General features: G+C 45.6%; 1 protein-coding gene across 2 annotated transcripts; it reads left to right on the top strand.

Annotated features, from left to right (window-relative positions):
• Positions 1–2,287: 2,287 nt before the first annotated feature.
• LAMP5 (lysosomal associated membrane protein family member 5) lies at positions 2,288–20,857 on the top strand. 2 transcript variants are annotated; one of them, XM_074949667.1, is made up of 6 exons: positions 2,288–2,475; positions 2,837–3,009; positions 3,666–3,797; positions 4,072–4,177; positions 7,076–7,222; positions 19,887–20,857. In XM_074949667.1, exons 1-6 carry the CDS (start codon positions 2,415–2,417, stop codon positions 20,063–20,065), a joined length of 798 nt encoding a protein of 265 aa, XP_074805768.1. In that variant the 5' UTR covers positions 2,288–2,414; the 3' UTR covers positions 20,066–20,857. The 2 variants fall into 2 exon arrangements, with proteins under 2 accessions (XP_074805768.1, XP_074805767.1); XM_074949666.1 differs by having other exon boundaries at positions 2,302–2,475; positions 7,034–7,222.
• The last annotated feature ends 865 nt before the right edge of the window (positions 20,858–21,722 follow it).

The raw sequence follows: 21,722 nt of genomic DNA, 5'->3' as shown, positions 1-21,722 counted from the left end.
CTGGTTCTGCTGGAAGTGGAGCCACTGCATCTGTAGAGGCAGAGGAAAAGATTTACCCCACTATGGATTTATAGTCTGATTTTCAACAGTGCTCCCACTATATTCAGTGACAGCCTAGGTGCTCAGTGTCTCTGAGTTGAAGATGTTGATTACTTTTTTCTTCTGACCATGCTCTGTATACAATTTTCAAGCAAGCCATTTTATTTGGAAGCAAGCAAAGGCACTATTTATTCATGAGGACTATGGCCCAGATCCACAAACGTATTTAGGCTCCTAACTCCCATTGAAATCAATGGGCCTTAGGAATCTAAATACCTCTGTGTATCTGGGCCCATGGACCTGATCCGATATTCACTGACTGTCACTGGAAGGTTTCCCATTTACTTCAGTGGGTGCTGGATTTGGCCCTCAATCTTTTGCAGGTTTCAATCCTCAGCTATTTTTTGCTCTCTCTCGCTCAAGTATAGTTAGAATGGTTTTCCTATGGGGAAAAGCAAACCATTCCTCATCCTCCCAGAGCTAAAACATGGTTGAAAGGATTTTGCTCAAGCTTTGTAGAAAACTTCACCTCTGGGCTAAGATCAAGCATATGACAGATCAGGTAAAAAAGATGAATGGCTCAGAAATCTACTGTCAGAGCATGAGAAAACAGGGGATTGTAATGTCTCAGAGTAGCAGCCGTGTTAGTCTGTATCTGTAAAAAGAAAAGGAGGACTTGGGGCACCTTAGAGACTAACAAATTTATTAACTAAGGTACCCCAAGTCCTCCTTTTCTTTTTAGGAGATTGTGATGAACACCATTTTGCAGTGTTCACGAGCAGGCCCCTAAGAGTGTGAGCGTTCCATCAGATGTTTCCCTTTGCCTTTTAACCACACCTCCCTGGACTGCTGTAACCTCTTCGAAGATCGATTCTATGGGCCAGACCCTCAGCTGCTGGAAACCAGCAAACGGTTTCATTAACTTCAGTGAGCCAATGCCACGTGACACGGGTGGAGGTGGCCCAATTTCTATGATGAAGAATCCTTCATTACTAGTTAATCTCTCTCTGTTGATATTAGGCCCGTGGTAATTAATCCCAGCACAATATATGTTTAGCGAGGATAGCAACGAAAGCCGGGAAAATGCAAATACTGGGGGGTGAGTTGCCCTTTTAAAACTGCAGACCGCAGAGTTTAGGCCTGTCTCCGGCTATCTGCAGCACTGCCCACAACAGAGTGAGTGGTTTTCCTCAGCCTATCTTTTGCATGTAAAATCTTGACTTTTCTAGCAATATATAGCACTTATTGTTTTAAACTCCTCTAAAATGCTGACAGATCCCCTCTCTCCCTTCAATATTGGATCATTTGAATCTGCTTTAGCTAGGACTTTCTCTCTCTCTCTTATAAAACAGGGCGTAGCCAGGCCCTCGTGGAAGAGATTTTTTTTCAAGAAAGGTGAAAGTCTTAAACCTCAGGGGGTGTCTTCGAGGACACAGTCTTCGAGGACACAGAGCTTGTGGTCACTGATTAATAAACACCTGGTGGCAACTTCTGATCTCCAGCTGGAGTAACCCCAGGGAAGTACCCGGCCCTACTCTGCTGACCAAGCAGGATCGGGCTGACTGCTAGTTACGCTGCATACACAGAGGGACGATGACTGTTTCATCACAAGGACATGGAAGGAATGCCTCGTTTAGCCCCACCACAAACCAAACCCCAGCGCCCATCATGTCCGCTGCAGCCATTTTAGAGGTGGGCCATTTAAAAAGTAGTGCTCTCAGGAGGGGGGGGGGGCTGTCCTCTCCGCTCTTAGGCTATTTGGGGGGCAATCACTGGCGGAGCCTATGCAAAAACAACCCCCAACACCACCAGAGGCCTTGACTTGCGGTCGGCGCAATTGCAGCGAGCGAGGAGCGGCAGGGGCACCGCAGCGCCTCGACACCCCGTTTTAGAGAGCAACAGCCCGGCTCCAGGACTTGCCGGAGCAGTTGCTTGTCTAGGGCAGAAGCAGGATCCTTCACAGGCTGCAGCTTCTCCCCAGAGCCCCGAGGGTTCCTTTTAACACCGAGAGCCCCCCACCCCCACCCCCAGATGCTCCTACGCGTGCCATTAAGTTTCCCGAGCAGGCGAAGCGTTTGGATCCATTTGCAGGGCTGCCGGCACGAGCAGGTCCAGAAGCAAGCTCAGAACTAGCCTCTGCTTTTGTGCTCCAGCGGGGGATACCTTGGACAGCTCCCCCACCTCCCCCTCCAGCATTCCTCCACCCCCCCCCCTTCCCCTTCCTCCTCCTCCTCCTCCTCCTCCTCCCCCAGCTCCCTGCCAAGCTGCTAGCTCGGTGCATTTCGCAGCCTGACCGTGCAGCACCAGAGCCGGGAGCTCTTTGCCGGCGCAGCCCCGACAGGAATTCCCGGCCCCGGCGCCCGGCGGAGAGAAGCATGGATGTGAGGCTCGGAGCTGGTCGCCTTCTGCGCGTCCCGGGACTGCTGTGCCTTATCCGTGAGTAGCGCCCGGGCCGGCCGGGGGGAGGCGCGGCGGCTGGGTGCAGGGCTGCATCGGCGGTGGGACCCGTCCGGATTGCCCGCGGGTGGGGAGCTGCGAGCATCCTTGGGCGGCTGTCGTGGCACTCAGCCACGGGGCTGCGTTACAGGCGGGCGCCTGGCCCAGAGAAGCGCTTACAATAAAGCCGATGAATTTCATGCTAAGGGCTTCAGGGGGGCTTGGGTACTTGGCTGCAAAAGAGCAGGGCAAAGGTGTCACTTTTTCTTTGCCACCCCCCCCCCCCCCAGACAAGCTCCGAAGCAGAGGGAGCCGCTCGCAAGACGCGGGCGTCTCCACATGTATCTATTTTGTTCCGCAGATGCCATGGCTCGAATCGGGGCCGAGCAAGAAGTGGAGAACCTCTCCGGGCTTTCCCCCAGTCCCGAAAAGGATATTTTTGTGGTGCGGGACAACGGGACGACGTGTCTGATGGCAGAATTTGCAGCCAAATTGATGGTCCCTTACGATGTGTCGGCCAGCAATTATGTCGACGTAAGACGTGCTTTCAGCTCCGGGATCTGGGTTCCCCCGCAGGGTCCCGCTTTCAGCTCGCAGGGCTGATCTTTCACACGGCGACGCACGTGTCTTCGCCCAGCATCGCGCCCCAAAGGCAAGCCCCTCACGCCCCGTGTTCAAAATGAAGATCTCAACCCCGGCCCTCTACTTACTCCGCTGCCTATGAGCAAGGGAATACAAAAGCGTGGGTCTGGTGGGCCAACTATTTTATCTTTAGGGAGAAAGATCCTGATGCTAACTGAAAACCCTTCTCTGGTGTCCGTGCGCCTGCCCGCAGAAACAGTCGCGGCATGATGAAGAATAGGGAATAACAGCTGCATTTGGCGCTTTTGGACAGCGAAAGTTGTCAATGCCGTGAAATAGCGTCAGGAAACAAGCCGGTTCCCTATAGGCAAATGTATCTGCATTACGGCATGTTCCCCTTTTTGTTCCTACCCTTAAGGGCATTATCTTTCCCTTGGCTGGGGGCGGGGAGGAAGGACCACCTTGTTTCTGCTGTTGTCTTATATCGGAGCCGGTGTAAACGGTCCCCTTCTGTTGTCCCGAACCATTCACAGTTGGGACTGGGGTTGGTAATCGGGCCTTCTTCTTTTGTTGGTTTTGAGCGTGTGTTGTGGTGTTTGTGCATTTAGCTGATAACCGAAGACGCTGATATTCCGCTTTCCCGAGGAGCAGAAGTGAGAGGAAACTGCGGCACCACCGAATCGGACCTCCAGATATCTTGGCTAGGCAAAGTGTACACCCTCAAACTGCATTTTATAAAGGTGCGTGGCTGCGTGATTGCGGTGCGCCCAAGGGGCCTGCTTTTTGTTTTCCTTGTCGACTAAAACCCAAAGACACCAAAACCAGCCCGAAACTCTTAAATTCGGCGTCCTTGTAGCGGGTGACAGGGAAACCCACAAGGCGTGAAATCCCGCTCTCGGTGTGAGTTCAGTGAGATGCGATCGTGGTCAAAAACGACCCGAGCTGTACATTTTAATGCCCGGGAAGTTCATTGACTGAAATGGCCACACATATATACATATATTTGATTGGCAGGAAGGCCACAACACATCCAAAAGGCAGGAGGCGGTCTGGAAAATGAACAAGATCCAGTTTGTCTACGATTCTTCGGAGCGAACCTACTTCAAAGATGCTGTCAATCGTAAGTGCTGGCTGGAAAAGGGCCTTTACCCCCCAGGCCAAAGGGCTGCTTTTCCCTTGACCGTTGTTGTAGATGCAAATAAAAAAGCAAACGGAACCAGTCGCTGTGTGCCCGGGAGTAAAGCTGAAGGAGGCCGGGGTGTATGATGAAATCAGGAGGCGTGTTTATTACAATCCAATTTAATTAGAAATGCAATGTTTGTCTACTGAAAATACAGCTAAATAGTCCATTCCTCCCAGCGTATGGGCCAGGCCTATGAAATGCAACTTTTCACCCATGCCTAGAGCATGAATAGATAAGGAAGCAACATAGGAGCAAACTAATTTCCCCCCTAACCGGTACACTGACCTCCCCCCAGTTTTATTTTATTTTTTTAATATTTTTTGGGGGGGAGGTGGGGCAATTTGCTCGCAGTCACCAGGTGTTCTCTGTGCCGTGGTGAGAAAACCGTGTTTCCCCCAGTCTGCTTGCGAGGCAAAGCTGGAGCGCAATGTTTCTGCCTTTGGGAGGGAAATTCAGCGGGTTTTCTAACCAAGGCGGTATCCAGCTGCTGGAAAACCCTCCCCAGTCTTTATTCCCCCTCCGCATCCGCTGTTGCAGACTATAGCTAAAGGCAGGTCGACACTTAAAACGCTGCATGCAGGAGAATAGGGAAATGCCTGTATTTTCAGTCCCTGGAGCCCACCTCCCACATTCTGCTCAGTTTCTTCCTCTACGACTGATCATTGCGGCTGGCTGTTGCTGTACCAGATCCTGTTCCCATGCAGATCAATGGGTGTTTTGCAATTGACTTCAATAGGAACAGGATTCAGGTCCTATGTGCGGCTAATTTGAAGGAAACCACCTTTGGACCGAATCACATCAATGGTAAGAAGGGTTGGACGTTTACCTATTGTTTTCTTTTCTGATGTTGGGTCAGAGGGGCTTGCGCTGGTGCTACTGTTTTCACACACACACACACTGTCTTCCCACCTTCTGTTTCATTCCTCAATCTTTCCTCCTTCACTCATCTGAGTTTTTCTTTTGATAGTTTCCCTCCTGCCACCCCTTTTCCTTACTGTACATGAATGATAGGCATCTCCGTGGGATGGTATTAGGGGGAACTTGCAGCACTGGAATGGGTTACCTAGGGAGGTGGTGGAATCTCCTTCCTTTGTGGTTTTTTAAGGCCCGGCTTGACAAAGCCCTGGCTGGGATGATTTAGTTGGGGATTGGTCCTGCTTTGAGCAGGGGGTTGGATGAGATGACCTCCTGAGGTCCCTTCCAACCCTGATATTCTATGATTCACCGTTTTCTTGATAAACTGAAAGATCCTTTTCTGTCCTAATAAGTCCCGCTACCTCTGAATATTTCAGAAACTATTTGGCTCCAATTAGATATCATATTTATAATTCTTACCCACCCTCAGTTCATTTCTCTTCCAAGCACAAAACCCCGGGGGAAATACATTCTACATGTTCAGTTACATTTAAAAATAATTCTCTAATATAGGGACATCCGCAACTTCACTCACATCACTCAGAGAAATCTTTAAAAAAACAACTTGCAACACATTTCTCCTGTAAGGGAGCGCATATGGCATTTGTGTATTTATAAACACACTTGTAAGCTGTACAAAATACACCGTTTTTGTTTTGCAGATAATCACATAAAACTTCTCATCCTGTAAGGCTCTAATCTGGCAGAGACTGGTGGCTCCGTTACTCTCATACAGGATTAGGGCCTTATTTTTTACAATGGTTGCAAGCCCTTAATTCTTGGTATTGATAAAATGGCTGGTATATTAAATGTGGAATAACCTCACGCTTGCCATTTTGTCAGTGGGAATGCCAGCTTCACTTGGGGGGGAAAAACAGCCCATTTACCCACTTCTACAAAGAACATAATCTATTGAGTTTGAAAACTGGTGCATTTTAATGGAAAAATAAAGTTCACGCCAAAAGGGTTTGCATAACTTAATGCATCTCCCATAATTGAGACTATAACATAATGTACAACCTTGATTTCTGAGTCGTTTTTCATCTTGCAGTGAATATTTTGCATGGCTCTAATGCACAGCCACACACACACATTAACCCTCACACACTGAGCAAATATGAAGACCAATTTCTCTATTATGTGAAGCCTAATGATGAACACAGGGGCTGCAGATGATCAGAAAGGCAGAAGTTATTCATCATTCCATACAGCTGATCATCCACAGTCTTTGTATGTAGAAATATGTTTGACATAATGAGAAAATTCTGCCTTATTTCCACTTGACCAATGATCTTCTTCTTTTTTATTTCCAGGAAACACAGTAAGAGCTCGGTTGAGTCCTGAACTGAGTGTCTCAAGCTGTGTATTTTTTTGGCACCCCAATACAGAGGCTAAGTGTAACCGCAGTTCTTGCTGTTGTCTGCATGCTGGGAATATGGGGCCTGAGCCAAAGCCCATTGAAATCTCTCATGTGCCTGAATGGACTTTGGATCAAGCTCTCTATGAGGCCAGCACTGCTAGCATCACTACACTGATTGAGAAAGGTGGAGCAATGTCTCCACTTTACACTGGGGATAGAGGGAAGTATATGTTCCAGCCGCCTAACGCTTGGTGCAGTGGCCGTACTCTGCTCACTGGAGAGTTCCCACAATGCTGAGCTCCCACTGGATGAAGTGGCTCTGCCCCGCTTCCCAGTGGAGTTCTGTGTTGCTTAGAAGGCACAGTCCAGCCCCAAGGATAGCTATCGATTTATGAAAGGACATGCCCACCTCCCCCCAATCCAGGCACATCTCCACAGGCTTAGCTTTCTTAGCAACACTGGCAACTGCCAGATTTTGGGGTCTAACTGTTCCACTGCTGTTTATGTGGTCTCGACAGCTGGGAAGCACACAGCCAACTCCCACCACCTTTCTGCCTTAGTCACCCCAGCTGGGAAATCCTACGAATGCCAAGCTCAGCAGACCATTTCCCTCATCACCAGCGACCACCAGAGAACCGTAACTCTCGTGCTGTCAGAAGTCCGCATTCAACCCTTTGACATCAGTGCCGACTTTGTCTTCAGCGAAGGTAGGAATGTGTGGCAAAATCATTCTGGGCCTAATCTCCGGCCTAGCCCTGCATCTCTTGCACACCCCAAACTCCCAGTGACTTCAATGGGAGTTTTGAGTGTGCAAGCTATATAGGATCAGGCTTTTATTGGGACATTCAGCATGATCCCTGCCTCCAAACTCCCCCTGGGAATTAGGCGCTGAAGCACTTTGGAAAATCCCAGCAGGTGCCTATCTGCATCGCTAGGAGCCTAAATTCCTTTACCGACCTGGCCCGTGGTCCCTAGGCTGTCTGTCTTTTGTGGGGCAAGTGACAACTGGTTGTGGTTTGTCAAAGTGATCAAGGTGCTTTTTGCACGTGCACTAATTCTGTAATGCACCATCCAAATAGTCAGCCCTCATTCTATTGATCTGCATAACATTGCAGAGGGAAGTTGGCAGGCGGCTCTGGGCCTTTTAGTGCAGGTGGACACAGGAGGCAGAGATCCAAAGGCTTCTTTCAGCACTACGGTCTGAAACTGACCGTGTGTGGGGTTGGTGGGGGAGGTGGAGCTGAGGCTCTGCACTGAGACTGGGTTATGGGGAGAGATGGGTTGGGTAGAGCAGAGGCAGCAGTCACAGCAGCAGGAGGGATGAAGGGCAGGGAGATACAGGCTGCCACCTTTCCCTGTCCAAGCTGTTGTTGGGTCTCAGTGCTCCATAGATTTTGTTGCTTTCTCAGAAGATGGGGTTGCCCCCCACTGGTTGGGGGCTGTTGATGAATTGGTCTGTTGCACGGCGTACTGTGAATACAGCAGGGATCTGGAAGAAGAAAATGGTTTTTGGTCAAGGCACCGGACTGGGTCTTTGGGGATGTGGGGTCAATCCTCAGTTCTGCTACAGATTTCCTATGTGACCTCAGGCAAGTCCCTCGTTCTCCCTGTGTCTCAGTCCCCCTTCTGTAAAATCACACTAATAACACTTCCCAAGCTCGCAGGGGTCTGGTGAGGATAAAATCCATTAATATTTCTGAGGCTGACAGAATCTGTGCTATACTAAAGCCACTAAAGAAAGAAAGAGAGGGAGAAGTCCTTATTCAATGCAGCGTTTGGAGGGTGTGGAGCAAATGAGACATGGAGCCTCCCACTGAACAATGCAGATAAAAAGAAATATTGAACTGTTGCCTTTGCCACCAAGTACAGTCCATCTTGTGCACTGAATGAGGCAGGGAACCTTGTACTGTGGCTTTTATTTATATTTATTTATTGCTGCAAGTATGTTTGTACCTGAAATGCTTATTTCGACACTCAGTATATTAATACTTAAAGGGTAAAATCCTGGCCCCATTGAAGTCAATGGGAGTTTTGCCATTGATGTCAATGCAGCCAGGATTTCATCCAAGATATTTCTATGGGGCTTGATCCTGTTGTCTTATAACTTAGGCAAATTGTGCTCTGTTATCTGGTGTTCCTCTGGAGTCATACCACTGACTAAATGAATTAGAGCTACTCCAGTTTTATACCATGTTAAATAAAGGTTTAGTTTGGACCAACGGTCATTTTGCCTGAGTTAGTATTTTAGGATCAGTCCCCTGCAAATTCCAGCTTTACCAGATGAATTAACTCGATCATTACTACTGAAGCAAGGTGAAGTAAATAATACATGGAGTAGCCAGATCTGTTACTGATTAACTGATGATGAGGAAAGGGCGGCGTTACTTGTCAAACAGAACATTTAAAATATTGAATGGTGTAATTCTACCTGTGGGAAATAGCTCCCGGTGTAGTAACACAAACACTTACCGCAAAGCACAGCGCTTATTACAAGTACGATTCCCCGAAATTACATAGCAAACATACACAGTTACAGGCACTGACTCAGCCAGAGGGAGGGCTGGCTGCATGACTGCTAGTGAAGACGGGAGTGAATGATATAAGTCTTCTCTGTAGGGGCAAATAAATCCTCTATACCATGCCACACCACCATGTATTCTGATAGACCACATACTTTACAGGAAAAAATATTATAGACATTTCAGAGAGGTTTTTTGACACTTTTCAGATGCTATTTTTTTGTATCCCTCCACCGGCAAATCTAGGGTTCCTAGTGTGATGGGTACAACGGTACAGGCCTCGGGGGTGGGGGGAAATGAAAACTAAAATATGCAAATTCTCATTAAAATTACCCAGGCTAGCTTTTCTGTCTGTACATAATATCCAAGTTGTAAAGTCTTCTGTCTCGTAGCATAGCAGGCCAGCAACCAGCACTTTATACCATTCACAAAAGGCTTTTCCTGATTTTCTAATGGCACAAAGCTTCTCTTTGAACCATAATGCGCTTTTGGACATCATCATGCGAATGTGTCACTTGTCCAGGACTCGACACCACCCAGGCTAGGTCTAGAGACACTGTGATTGCATGTGGGAATTCTATCTTTTGAGGAAAAGACATAATATTTATTTGGCAAGCTTGTGGGTTTTTTTTGAATGGTGGCTGTTTGAATTAGTCCCAAGGGAAAGTAAATAGCAGGCAGCGTACAGATGAGGTGGTCAGAGCTGCCTAACAGATGTAAGTTATCACATAGCCCCACAATTGAAAAATGGCAGACTCATTTGTTAATGTGCATATCATTACTACATATGTGGGACATCTGTGCATAGGGCATATATGTAAATATAAATTGTGCATTATTATTGGTTCAGCTTGGGATCTCCCACTAGTCTTAAATTACAGTAATTAGCCTGCTCCTTTGAAGCTCATTAATTTCACATTTGGTAAAATTTTTATTAATTATGAACAAGCCACATAATACTTTAAAATATACTAGAATTGAGAAAGAGATCTGCTAAATCTGAAGAGACTTTTATCTCGAGGAGGACTGGTGCCCTTTTAAAACAGAGATGTGGGTATGAATTAAATAGTGAGAACTCTTGTCCTTACCATTTACAAATTGGCTTATGGAACTGTCCCATAGAATTTTGCAGAGAATTGTAGCTTTTGTTAATGGTTAACCAACCCAATAGAATGTCTATTACACGTGTAGTACATATTTGTCTTTAAGCCCTTTCCCCCACCCCTTACAAAAATTCATTGCTTTATTTCCTTCCTACACCCAACGCTAGCGCTGGTTGAACGCTTTTTGTTTGAAACTTTTTTGCGACAAAAATGGGCTGTTTTGAAAACGGATTTTTCTTTTAAGTTTTCAGTTGGGGAAAAAAAAGGAAGGGGGGAGGAAACCCGAAATGAACCTTTCGCCAACAAACCAAAAAATGTTCAGTGTTTTTTGTCTTTTTACGGAAATAAAAATTGTCCATTTTTTGGGGTGGGGGGACGACGAAGAATATACGTATCCTTTTCAACCAGTTCTGTATTTGCGACATGGCCCTCTACTTTCCTAGCCCTAGTATAACCGTACTGTTTTAACAATACCGGTCTAGTTAAAGTGGAACAACCTCCTAGTACGGACACAGTTATACCGGTATAAAGGTACTTATACTGTACAGCTTATTCCCGTAAAGGAAGGGGACACCAAAAAACAGTAACCCTATTAAAAAGACATGTCCCCACACAGCATTAAGGAGGTGGCAACTGGGGTGGAATTGGGACCTGCAGGCTGTGAATTAGAGGCAGCATGGAGGTACCTACCTAGGGGCCAGATTTTTCAAAGGTGCTCAGTTCTTTTCAAAATCTAGCCACTTAGGAGCATTGAACATTTCTGCAAATCTGGCCCATCATGGCAAATCCAAAGTCAACAGGAATCTTTCCAGCAACTTTGACTATGGCCCCATATTTTGCTTGTTCTGGCCGATGGGTAGGGGAACTGTTTTCTAATTTTTATCTCATTTATGTCTGTTCTAATATAGAAGACTGAACGAGAAAACGAGCACCTTAGCCATTAACCGGAACAACATAGGTACTCACGTGGGGGGAAAAAAAACCCCTACTATCAACTTATACAGGGCATAGTTGTAGGCCTGATTCTGAACTCTCTTACATTGGGTGTGTGTCAGGAATTACTCAGCAGAGTTATACCAGAGTAAACAGCATAAATGAGAAGAAAATCAGCCCGTGTGTTTTTATCCTTCTCTTGAGTATAGGATAAGCACTCACCACAGAAGCCAAGGCATCACACAATAAATATTTTGTGCTTCCTCTGACAATATGATGCGCCTCAGGAATAAATGGCCATGCATAAATAACTCATATCAACTTGTGTAGAATGTATATTTTAGGGTACAGATATATAAATGACACCACATCTGACTAGCCTGCCTCCCAAACTATAAACGTCAGTGCTCACCGTTGAGTTTTTTTTGAGGGGGGTGAGAGGGTTGTATTCCAGACACTCTTTTGTTTGCTAAGCAACTGGCTTAAAAAAAACTGACAAGAAGGAGAAGTTGTTGTTTCTTGCTTACGAAAGGGCTCTATCCTGCAAGGTGCTGGGATTACTCATGTGCTTAAAAGTTAAGCATGTGCTTTTGCGCTTTATTGGGCTGGGGCCAAAATTTCCCTGCTATTGTGGGAAAGGCGATGGGGGGGCATATTTTCCCCTCAATGAGCACTTGTAACGTCACTCATGGGAATTATTTGACTCATAATTGCGCACTGTAATGGTATGGTCCCAGGGAGTTACCACAGTGCATCATGGGCTGTGTAGCCAACTGGGGAGTAGGGCCCATAGGTGAGAATATGGGCATGAGGGACCCAGAACTACAGCTCCCATGAGACACCACAGAGGAGTAGGTGAACTAAGAAGTTAATCTTGATATGAATTGAAATTTTCAATTTTGATTTTCCTGATTTTTTCTGCAGAAAATGTTGATTTCAATGAAAGCCTCTTTTCTGATGGGAAAGTGTTTCAGCTGAAATTTTTCGATGGGTCCACTCTTAAATTGTGGTCCAACGCTGGGGCAGGGTCTGGGGAGTTAGGAGTGTTGGTTCTATTGCTGGGTCCTCCACTGCTCTGCTCATTTTGAGCAAGTCCCTTCACCTCTGCATCATGCCTTGTTTCGTCCACCTGGAAGAGGAGAGTCATAGCACTTTCCTACCACAGAGAGGTGTTGTGAGTCTCAGTGCTCGTAAAGTGCTTTGCTCTCCTTAGACAAAAGGTGCTATATAAATGCCAAGTATTATGATTATTTATTCTGTGGGCAATCAGGGCCCATAGCGTTTTAATTCTCCTGGCAAACACGTGCTTGCGTAAAACTCACCTGTCTTTCGTTACATGCGGTCACATGGCCACATCGTGACTCTGGAATAGGCTCCCAGAGGAGGCTGTTGAATCCCTGTCCTCAGAGGTTTTTAAGAACAGCTTAGACCAGTGGTCTGCAACCTTTGGAATATGGCCCATTAGGGTAATCTGCTGGCGGGCCGCCAGACATTTTGTTTACATTGATCGTCTGCATAAAACGGCTCCTCGCAGTGGCGCATTTTGTCATTTCCGGCCAATGGGAGCTGTGGGAAGCGGTGGCCAGCATGTCCCTGCGGCCCGTACTGCTTCCCAAAGCTCCCATTGGCCGGGAATGGTGAACCACGGCGATTGGGAGCTGCGCCTGCGGACAGTCAATGTAAAGAAAATGTCTCACGGCCCACCAGCGGATTACCCTGACGGGCTGCGTGCCGAAGGTTGCTGACCCCTGGGTTAAACAAACATCTGCCAAGGATGGTCTAGGTTTATTTTGTCCTGCCTTAGAGCAAGGGGCTCAACTAGATGACCTCTTGTGGTCCCTTCCAGCTCTCTATGGCTATGATTCTGTGACTCTCTCTGAGTCCACTGATCAGCCAAGACCTCAGTGACCTACTCTGAAACGGGAATAGAAGGGTCAGTCAAGGAGAGGAACAAGCTGAAAATGCTGCCTCTGCAGGATAGGGAGACAGTCTTGCTAATGACCCTACAAACCCACCCCTATGGAACTCCCTCCCCACCCCACTCCATTCACCCAGCAGGTGGGAGTGACAGAATCATAGAATCATAGAATATCAGGGTTGGAAGGGACCTCAGGAGGTCATCTAGTCCAACCCCCTGCTCAAAGCAGGACCAATCCCCAATCAAATCATCCCAGCCAAGGCTTTGTCAAGCCTGACCTTAAAAACTTCCAAGGAGGGAGATTCTACCACCTCCCTAGGTAACGCATTCCAGTGTTTCACCACCCTCCTAGTGAAAAAGTTTTTCCTAATATCCAACCTAAACCTCCCCCACTGCAACTTGAGACCATTACTTCTTGTCCTGTCCTCTTCTACCACTGAGAATAGTCTAGAACCATCCTCTCTGGAACCACCTCTCAGGTAGTTGAAAGCAGCTATCAAATCCCCCCTCATTCTTCTTTTCTACAGACTAAACAATCCCAGTTCCCTCAGCCTCTCCTCAGAAGTCATGTGTTCCAGACCCCTAATCATTTTTGTTGCCCTTCGCTGGAGTCTCTCCAATTTATCCACATCCTTCATGTAGTGTGGGGCCCAAAACTGGACACAGTACTCCAGATGAGGCCTCACCAATGTCGAATAGAGGGGAACGATCACGTCCCTCGATCTGCTCGCTATGCCCCTACTTATACATCCCAAAATGCCATTGGCCTTCTTGGCAACAAGGGCACACTGCTGACGCATATCCAGCTTCTCGTCCACTGTAACCCCTAGGTCCTTTTCCTCAGAACTGCTGCCTAGCCATTCGGTCCCTAGTCTGTAGCTGTGCATTGGGTTCTTCCGTCCTAAGTGCAGGACCCTGCACTTATCCTTATTGAACCTCATCAGGTTTCTTTTGGCCCAATCCTCCAATTTGTCTAGGTCCCTCTGTATCCTATCCCTGCCCTCCAGCGTATCTACCACTCCTCCCAGTTTAGTATCATCCGCAAATTTGCTGAGAGTGCAATCCACACCATCCTCCAGATCATTTATGAAGATATTGAACAAAACCGGCCCCAGGACCGACCCCTGGGGCACTCCACTTGACACCGGCTGCCAACTAGACATGGAGCCATTGATCACTACCCGTTGAGCCCGACAATCTAGCCAACTTTCTACCCACCTTATAGTACATTCATCCAGCCCATATTTCTTTAACTTGCTGACAAGAATACTGTGGGAGACCGTGTCAAAAGCTTTGCTAAAGTCAAGAAACAATACATCCACTGCTTTCCCTTCATCCACAGAATCAGTAATCTCATCATAGAAGGCGATTAGATTAGTCAGGCATGACCTTCCCTTGGTGAATCCATGCTGACTGTTCCTGAGCACTTTCCTCTCGTGTAAGTGCTTCAGGATTGATTCCTTGAGGACCTGCTCCATGATTTTTCCGGAGACTGAGGTGAGGCTGACTGGCCTGTAGTTCCCAGGATCCTCCTTCTTCCCTTTTTTAAAGATTGGCACTACGTTAGCCTTTTTCCAGTCATCTGGGACTTCCCCCGTTCGCCACGAGTTTTCAAAGATAATGGCCAATGGCTCTGCAATCACATCCGCCAATTCCTTTAGCACTCTCGGATGCAACTCGTCCGGCCCCATGGACTTGTGCAAGTCCAGCTTTTCTAAATAGTCCCTAACCACCTCTTTCTCCACAGAGGGCTGGCCATCTACTCCCCATGTTGTGATGCCCAGCGCAGCAGTCTGGGAGCTGTCCTTGTTAGTGAAGACAGAGGCAAAAAAAGCATTGAGCACATTAGCTTTTTCCACATCCTCTGTCACTAGGTTGCCTCCCTCATTCAGTAAGGGGCCCACACTTTCCTTGGCTTTCTTCTTGTTGCCAACATACCTGAAGAAACCCTTCTTGTTACTCTTGACATCTCTTGCTAGCTGCAGCTCCAGGTGCGATTTGGCCCTCCTGATTTCATTCCTACATGCCCGAGCAATATTTTTATACTCTTCCCTGGTCATATGTCCAACCTTCCACTTCTTGTAAGCTTCTTTTTTATGTTTAAGATCCGCTAGGATTTCACCATTAAGCCAAGCTGGTCGCCTGCCATATTTACTATTCTTTCGACTCATCGGGATGGTTTGTCCCTGTAACCTCAACAGGGATTCCTTGAAATACAGCCAGCTCTCCTGGACTCCTTTCCCCTTCATGTTAGTCCCCCAGGGGATCCTACCCATCCGTTCCCTGAGGGAGTCGAAGTCTGCTTTCCTGAAGTCCAGGGTCCGTATCCTGCTGCTTACCTTTCTTCCCTGTGTCAGGATCCTGAACTCGACCATCTCATGGTCACTGCCTCCCAGATTCCCATCCACTTTTGCTTCCCCCACTAATTCTTCCCTGTTTGTGAGCAGCAGGTCAAGAAAAGCAGGGCAAAAAGAAGGGCAAGATCCCTGGAGGGCCAGACAAAGAATTTGGGAAGTAATTTGCATCAGTTTCTCTCTCTCTCCCCTAACCATCCCGTTTCCACATACACACCAAAGAACTCCACAGCACCTATCCAGTCAGCAGACTTTGACCTTTTCAACCCATCCTCACTCTTGGGCCTGGGGGCCATCTTGAGCAGTTGGTCCCAGTGTGCATCCAGTCTGTGTGGCCTTATGGAACATCCACACCCCGTAACACCTGTCATGTAACCCCCTGGAACTTAGTTCTCACTCTGTGATCTATAGACTTACTCACAAAACACACCCAGGGGAGATGACTTCCCAATCCTTTTTGACTAAACTAACCAGACATTCTTCCACCACTGTCCCTTCTTAGAGGTTGAAGGTGATGCCTCCCCAGGACAGTCTACAGGAAGTTCCACAACCGACAATCTGAGACTAAAGGGAGCTAATTAAAATATGATTTTTAAAATAAGAATAGAGAAGATCAGATTAAAGCAAAAGCAAATATAGTGTGGTGCTTTGCAAAGCTCACCGGGCATGATCCAATGCCACTGAAGTCAATGAGATCTTTCTATTGACTTCCATGGGTTTTGGCCTGGGGATCTAAATAGATTTGCTTTGGGTTGAGTTAGAGTGAATGAACATTAATTAATAAATAATAACAATATTATTTGTTCTTATAAAGCACTTTTCATCCATAGATCCCTTAGGAATTTACAAAGCAACCCCACTGGTCAGGCAGCCTATCAGTTGCTCACCTCCTTTTCCCAGGCAGCTCCCTCAGTCAATAGTCTGTGACTATTGAGAACATTACAGACTTTGAATCAGCTGATTGGTTGGGTTTAGAGAGATGAGAATCTTAGCATTCCCGTATCATTAATTCTGCTCCTTATCAAATATGAAAAAAATTAGATTAAAAACTTCATAATTTAGCCCAAAGGCTGTAAACTAAAATAATTTTTTTTAAAGAGATCAATTTCCTTTCGCCCATTAGGCTTATGCAAACATTGCAAGAAATACATATTTCCTGTTACAATTGTGACTTTTTTCTGATTAAAATAACAGTTGACGTCTGAGCTGTGCAACTTGGCTTGTAAACAGTTCTCCTTGCAGAGGACATGCTTTGTTTAGTTTGGAAAACATGAATTTAAAAAGAGGGAGTTAAGATGTTTGACATGGTGGCATTGAGCAAGTGAGGTGGAAAATTTGGTGACGTTGTAAGGTGTGATGTTAAAGATCAGTGTGGTGTACATGTCCAGCAACCAGTGATTTGCTCAATACTGGGACAAGGGCATTAAGATTTTGGCAGTGAAGTCAGGAGGTCCGGTGAGCTGAACAGGTCTGATGCAGGGAACTTACAAGCTTTGCTGTTGAAGCCAGCAGAGCTTGTAAAGTAACTGTTAGTGATGCACACAGCGGCTGATTCCCATGGGATTTAGGCACCTCAAAATCTTTGAGGATTTGGGCCTAACTTCCTTGAATGTGATTCAAGGGCACAGTGCAGCTCCTGTGGCTGGCTTTTACTCAGAAGAGTGGTTGCAGCTCCTCTGCATGGCTTGCATAGATCATTAGGGCCACTGGGTCTATGTAATTCTGGCTTTTGTGTCCCTTACTTTAGTGCCCGTCCACACTCAACTCTGCTCTCCATACTAGCCTTTGCAGGTTCACCACCATGGAATGCCTGTGTGCCCATATGCCTGTGGGTTGGAAACAACATTCCAATGGGATTCTGACGGTCATTAGGTGGAAGGGGCGTTTTTAATCAAACACTGGCATCAATTTTTGAATCCTGAATAATAACCAGTCGCCACTTCTTCCCTCTTTTTTTTTTTTTTTAAACTGCACTGCAGCAATTGTGGCCACATCAATAACAGAGTACTGGTGATTAATCACTGTTCTGGCAAAAACAGTGCAGGAACTGAATTGAAAAGGAGATGGCTAAACTACTTTCCACGTCAATGTTTTTTCCTACCTTCTTTGTTTTTGTTTTAAAAATGCTTAATAATAGAATTCTTTCCCCAGATAGATTAGTCCCTTTCTCCACGGCCAGCTGCTTTTTGTACCCGGAGTTTTGAACGGTTGCTTTATGAGCCTCAGTAGCTCAAAGGAGTGGTAATAGAACCAGGAGTGTGTCAGCAATAAGGGGCAGATCCTCAGCTGGTATAAGTTGTCAGAATTCCATTCGAGCAACGTCCCTGCTGTAACTGCCTGGCTTTGTGTATGGATGAGTGATTATGCTCTCCTGTGGCTGGCATACATAGAGGATAAAGAAAAAGAACAAGGAGTCCTTGTGGCACCTTAGAGACGAACACATTTATTTGAGCATAAGCTTTCGTGGGCTAAAACCCACTTCATCAGATACATGCAGTGGAAAATACAGTAGGAAGATTTTATATATGTGTATATACACACAGAGACCATGAAAATATGGGGGTTGCCATACTCTCTACTATAATGAGAGCAATCAGTTAAGGTGAGCCATTATCATCAGGAGAAAAAAAAACTTTTGTAGTGATAATCAGGTTGGCCCATTTCCAACAGTTGACAAGAAGTTGTGAGTAGCAGCAGGGGGAAAAAGTAAGCATGGGGAAATAGTTTTACTTTGTGTAATGACCCATCCACTCCCAGTCTCTATTCAAGCCTAATTTAATGGTGTCCAGTTTGCAAATTCATTCCAATTGAGCAGTTTCTCGTTGGAGTCTGTTTTTGAAGTTTTTTTGTTGTTGCATTGTGACTTTTAGGTCTGTAATTGAGTGACCAGGGAGATTGAAGTGTTCTCCAAGTGGTTTTTCACTCAGCGGAGTTCTCCTTTAGTTTTAGTGGTAGAGGACTGTGTTCCGGAGTCAGGTAACCAGGGTGCCAGGCCTGGCCATCTTTAATAATAGGGGGGGGACTAGTATTTAGGTTGTCTAAAACTTTCCATTAAGATTCACACAACCTTTATTTGAGAAGCTCCTACACCTCTGTTGTTTGCAGTAGGCATTTGAAGTTTGGCAGGGAGAAAGCCCTGGGGCCAGAGAAGTGCCGCTTCTTTCCCACCTGAAAATCTGAAAGACAGGCTTTTGAAAATTGCAATTTTTTCTTCTGTCATTTGCACTGTCAGCAAAATTTTGGCAGCACCCTTTCAGCCTCCTGAGTGCTGTCCATCTTGTTCAGTGAATAAGGCATGGGTGCTATGGGAAAAATACGATGTGATCATCTCACTAAAGACTGTACCATAATGCATACGCACCAGGGCATCAAATTAAGATTGTATAGACCAACTAGATTCTGGCATTTCCTAACTTTTGAGTGCTTGACTGTGCTGTCTAAATAACATTTTTTGTATGTAATTGTTATATATTGCAGTTGGACCTAGAGGTCCCTGCCCCATTGTACTAAGCAGTGTGCAAATGAAGAGCTTGCAAACTGTGCTAATGCAATTCATCTAGTAATTGTGGCTGCTGCCTGTAGTGCAAGGGTTCACTTGCGTTAATGCACATCTTCACCCTGATCCTGCAGAGTTCTTGTCCAGTGTGTCTTTACTCCCACGTTCCATCTCACTGAAATCAATGGGACCACTCTGGGTAACATCTTCAGCTGGTGTAAATCAGCAGAGCTCTATTGACGTTTACACCAGCTGAGGAGCTGGATCAAAGACTGAACTACCAGCTTTCACCTTCAGGATAGTCCCTGCAGGACAAGATGCAGGCACGGTGGTAAGTCAGTGTGGGGCAGCCTGCATTGCGGCTTCTCACGCTTTCCCTAGTATGTAGATAAAGGACTTCAAAATCCAGGGCTGTTAATCTGGAAATCAAAGTGTACCCCACTGTTCAGCTGTAACGACAGTGCTAATACTCCTGCACTGGGCCAGATTATAGAAGGGGAGGGATGATTAGGCCATAACTCGGCTTCACTATCAGATCCTGAAGTGAACTCACAGGGCTGGCGGTCAGGAAGAAACAAACCAACCTTTTTAAATGTGCAAACTGAACAAAGGTGATTTGGAGTCAAGAGACAACGAGGTGTCCCCCCCGCGTAAACAGTGACATTTTTACAGTCACTTTTCAGCAAAGGAAGGCACTTAAAGAATAAAAAAGGCAATTAAAATAGACCCTGGTGCTGTGGGAATAGTAATAATAATTAATAAATAGACATGACTAGTTGAAAGTTCAGCATGTGTTTAAGTGCTGTCCTGAATCAGGGCCTAAAGTGGTCAATGATATTTTAGTTTGCTTGAAAACAGTTGCGCCACCAAAAAACTAATGATTTTTCCTTGGTTTCATTGCTACTGAACATAATTTGATTCTGTATAGATGACTTCAGTGTAGGCATTATTCAGTTAGCTGTATTTCACTGGTGAAACTCATTTTGCACTACAGGACAAGTTACTATTTAAAGCATTTCATCATCTCTCTCTCTCTCTCTAATTGCAGAACATAAGTGTCCAGTGGATGAGAGGGAACAGTTAGAAGAAACCCTGCCTCTAATTTTGGGTCTGATATTGGGGTTGATGATTGTGATAACCGTCTGCATTTACCATATCCACCACAAACTGACAGCCAGCCAGGTGCAAATTCCTCGAGACAGATCTCAGTACAAACACATGGGATAGGTGGCAGGATTAATCCAAACTGAGTACTTATCAGGTAGGCAAAGCAAAAGCACTTTTCTTCTGCAGGTGAGGACACACACATGATATATCTACAGTATAATGGCCAAATGGAGATGAAAACACTCTTCAAAGTCAAAGCTTCAAACTGAGGGCAAAATTCTCTTCTCATATTCAAACCCCAACATTTTACTCTCCATGCATACGCAGCACTCCCTTTCCATACATGTATGGAGAGCAGGGTATTGGAGTGAAGATTCACCACTCAGAGTTTTGCTCTAAGCATTAATTTAGTGTATTCATTATTAAGAGCCATGTTCTGCATTCCTAACACATTAGAAATCCCCCTGGAAGTCATGAAAGGAATCTAGGAGTGGCCACAAAGTAGACATTTTATTCTGAAAAATCCAGGCCAGACCTTCAGCTGGTGTAAATCGGTGTAGCTCCAGGGAAGTCAAAGTCAGCTGATTTCAATCAGCTGAGGAACTGGCCTCGCATTTAAGGTTGAGAGAGGAAAGTTTGTTTTTGCTTCTGAGTTACACTTACAAAACTGTTGATGCACAAAATATAGAGCACCACGCTACTGCAAGTCAACCAAGGAATGCTTCTGGCTGGGCATCTTGCACGTATTGTGATTGTCTTTGAAACATTACATTGCTACCTGCAACTGACAATTTCAAAACAAAACAAAAATGTCACCGTTACTATGCAGATCATTTCAGGTGTTACCCAATGTAACAGAAAATATGAAATATATCCGCTAATGTAAAACATTTTTAAAATCAATTAAAATATACCCATGTATAAAATTTGATTTGCCTTTTTATTGTGAAATGACCTAAAGTTGTCTATAAGCAGTGGTCATTTATAAGACTGAATGTAGATGTACATGAAGAGCATGTAGAATGATACAAAGGTGGATTTAATTTATGTTGGCAGTATCTTTGGTGCAAATGGTACCAAGAAGGTGCAATAATGGCTAGCTGTACTGTAGTTTGTATGTTACAATGTGACCTAAAAAATTCATACATCCTCTCAGCCATTTGCTTGTTTGCACATATTATGAAACGTGGGGTATTTCACTACCGTCCTGGCCCTGTTCCCATTAAAGTCACTGGAAAGATGCCCATATTTAGTGCGATTTCAGTAGTTATTGAATCAAGATGTACTTTTCTCTTCTTATATTACCTGATTTAAAGAGGGACACCTACAGCCCATCTCCCTGAACTGCCTGTACTATATATGTTATGAGCCAAGAAAAATATTAATTCAAATCCTGAAACTACTTGAGAATATATTCGTATGTTTTTTTTATAATAAAAGAATATGTTTAGGGCCCAGTTCTCCTTCACACAGAGGCCAGAATGGGCAGGGATGGTGTCCCTAGCCTCTGTTTGCCAGAAGCTGGGAATGGGTGACAGGGGATGGATCACTCGATGATTACCTGTTCTGTTCATTCCCTCTGGGGCACCTGGCATTGGCCACTGTCAGAAGACAGGATACTGGGCTAGATGGACCTTGGGTCTGACCCAGTATGGCCATTCTTATGTTCTTATGCCTCTTTATAGCTCCCTGGAAGTATAAAGGGGCCTTAAAGAGGTGTAAATTACATTTATAAAATACATGCATGTTAAGGAGAATCAAGCCCTTATTTATGTAC

This window comes from Natator depressus, chromosome 3 (assembly GCF_965152275.1).
Source record: "Natator depressus isolate rNatDep1 chromosome 3, rNatDep2.hap1, whole genome shotgun sequence".
NCBI classification, from domain to species: Eukaryota; Metazoa; Chordata; order Testudines; family Cheloniidae; genus Natator; species Natator depressus.
The sequence above is the reverse complement of the archived record's forward strand: the minus strand, read 5'-3'. Positions and strand labels throughout refer to the sequence as shown.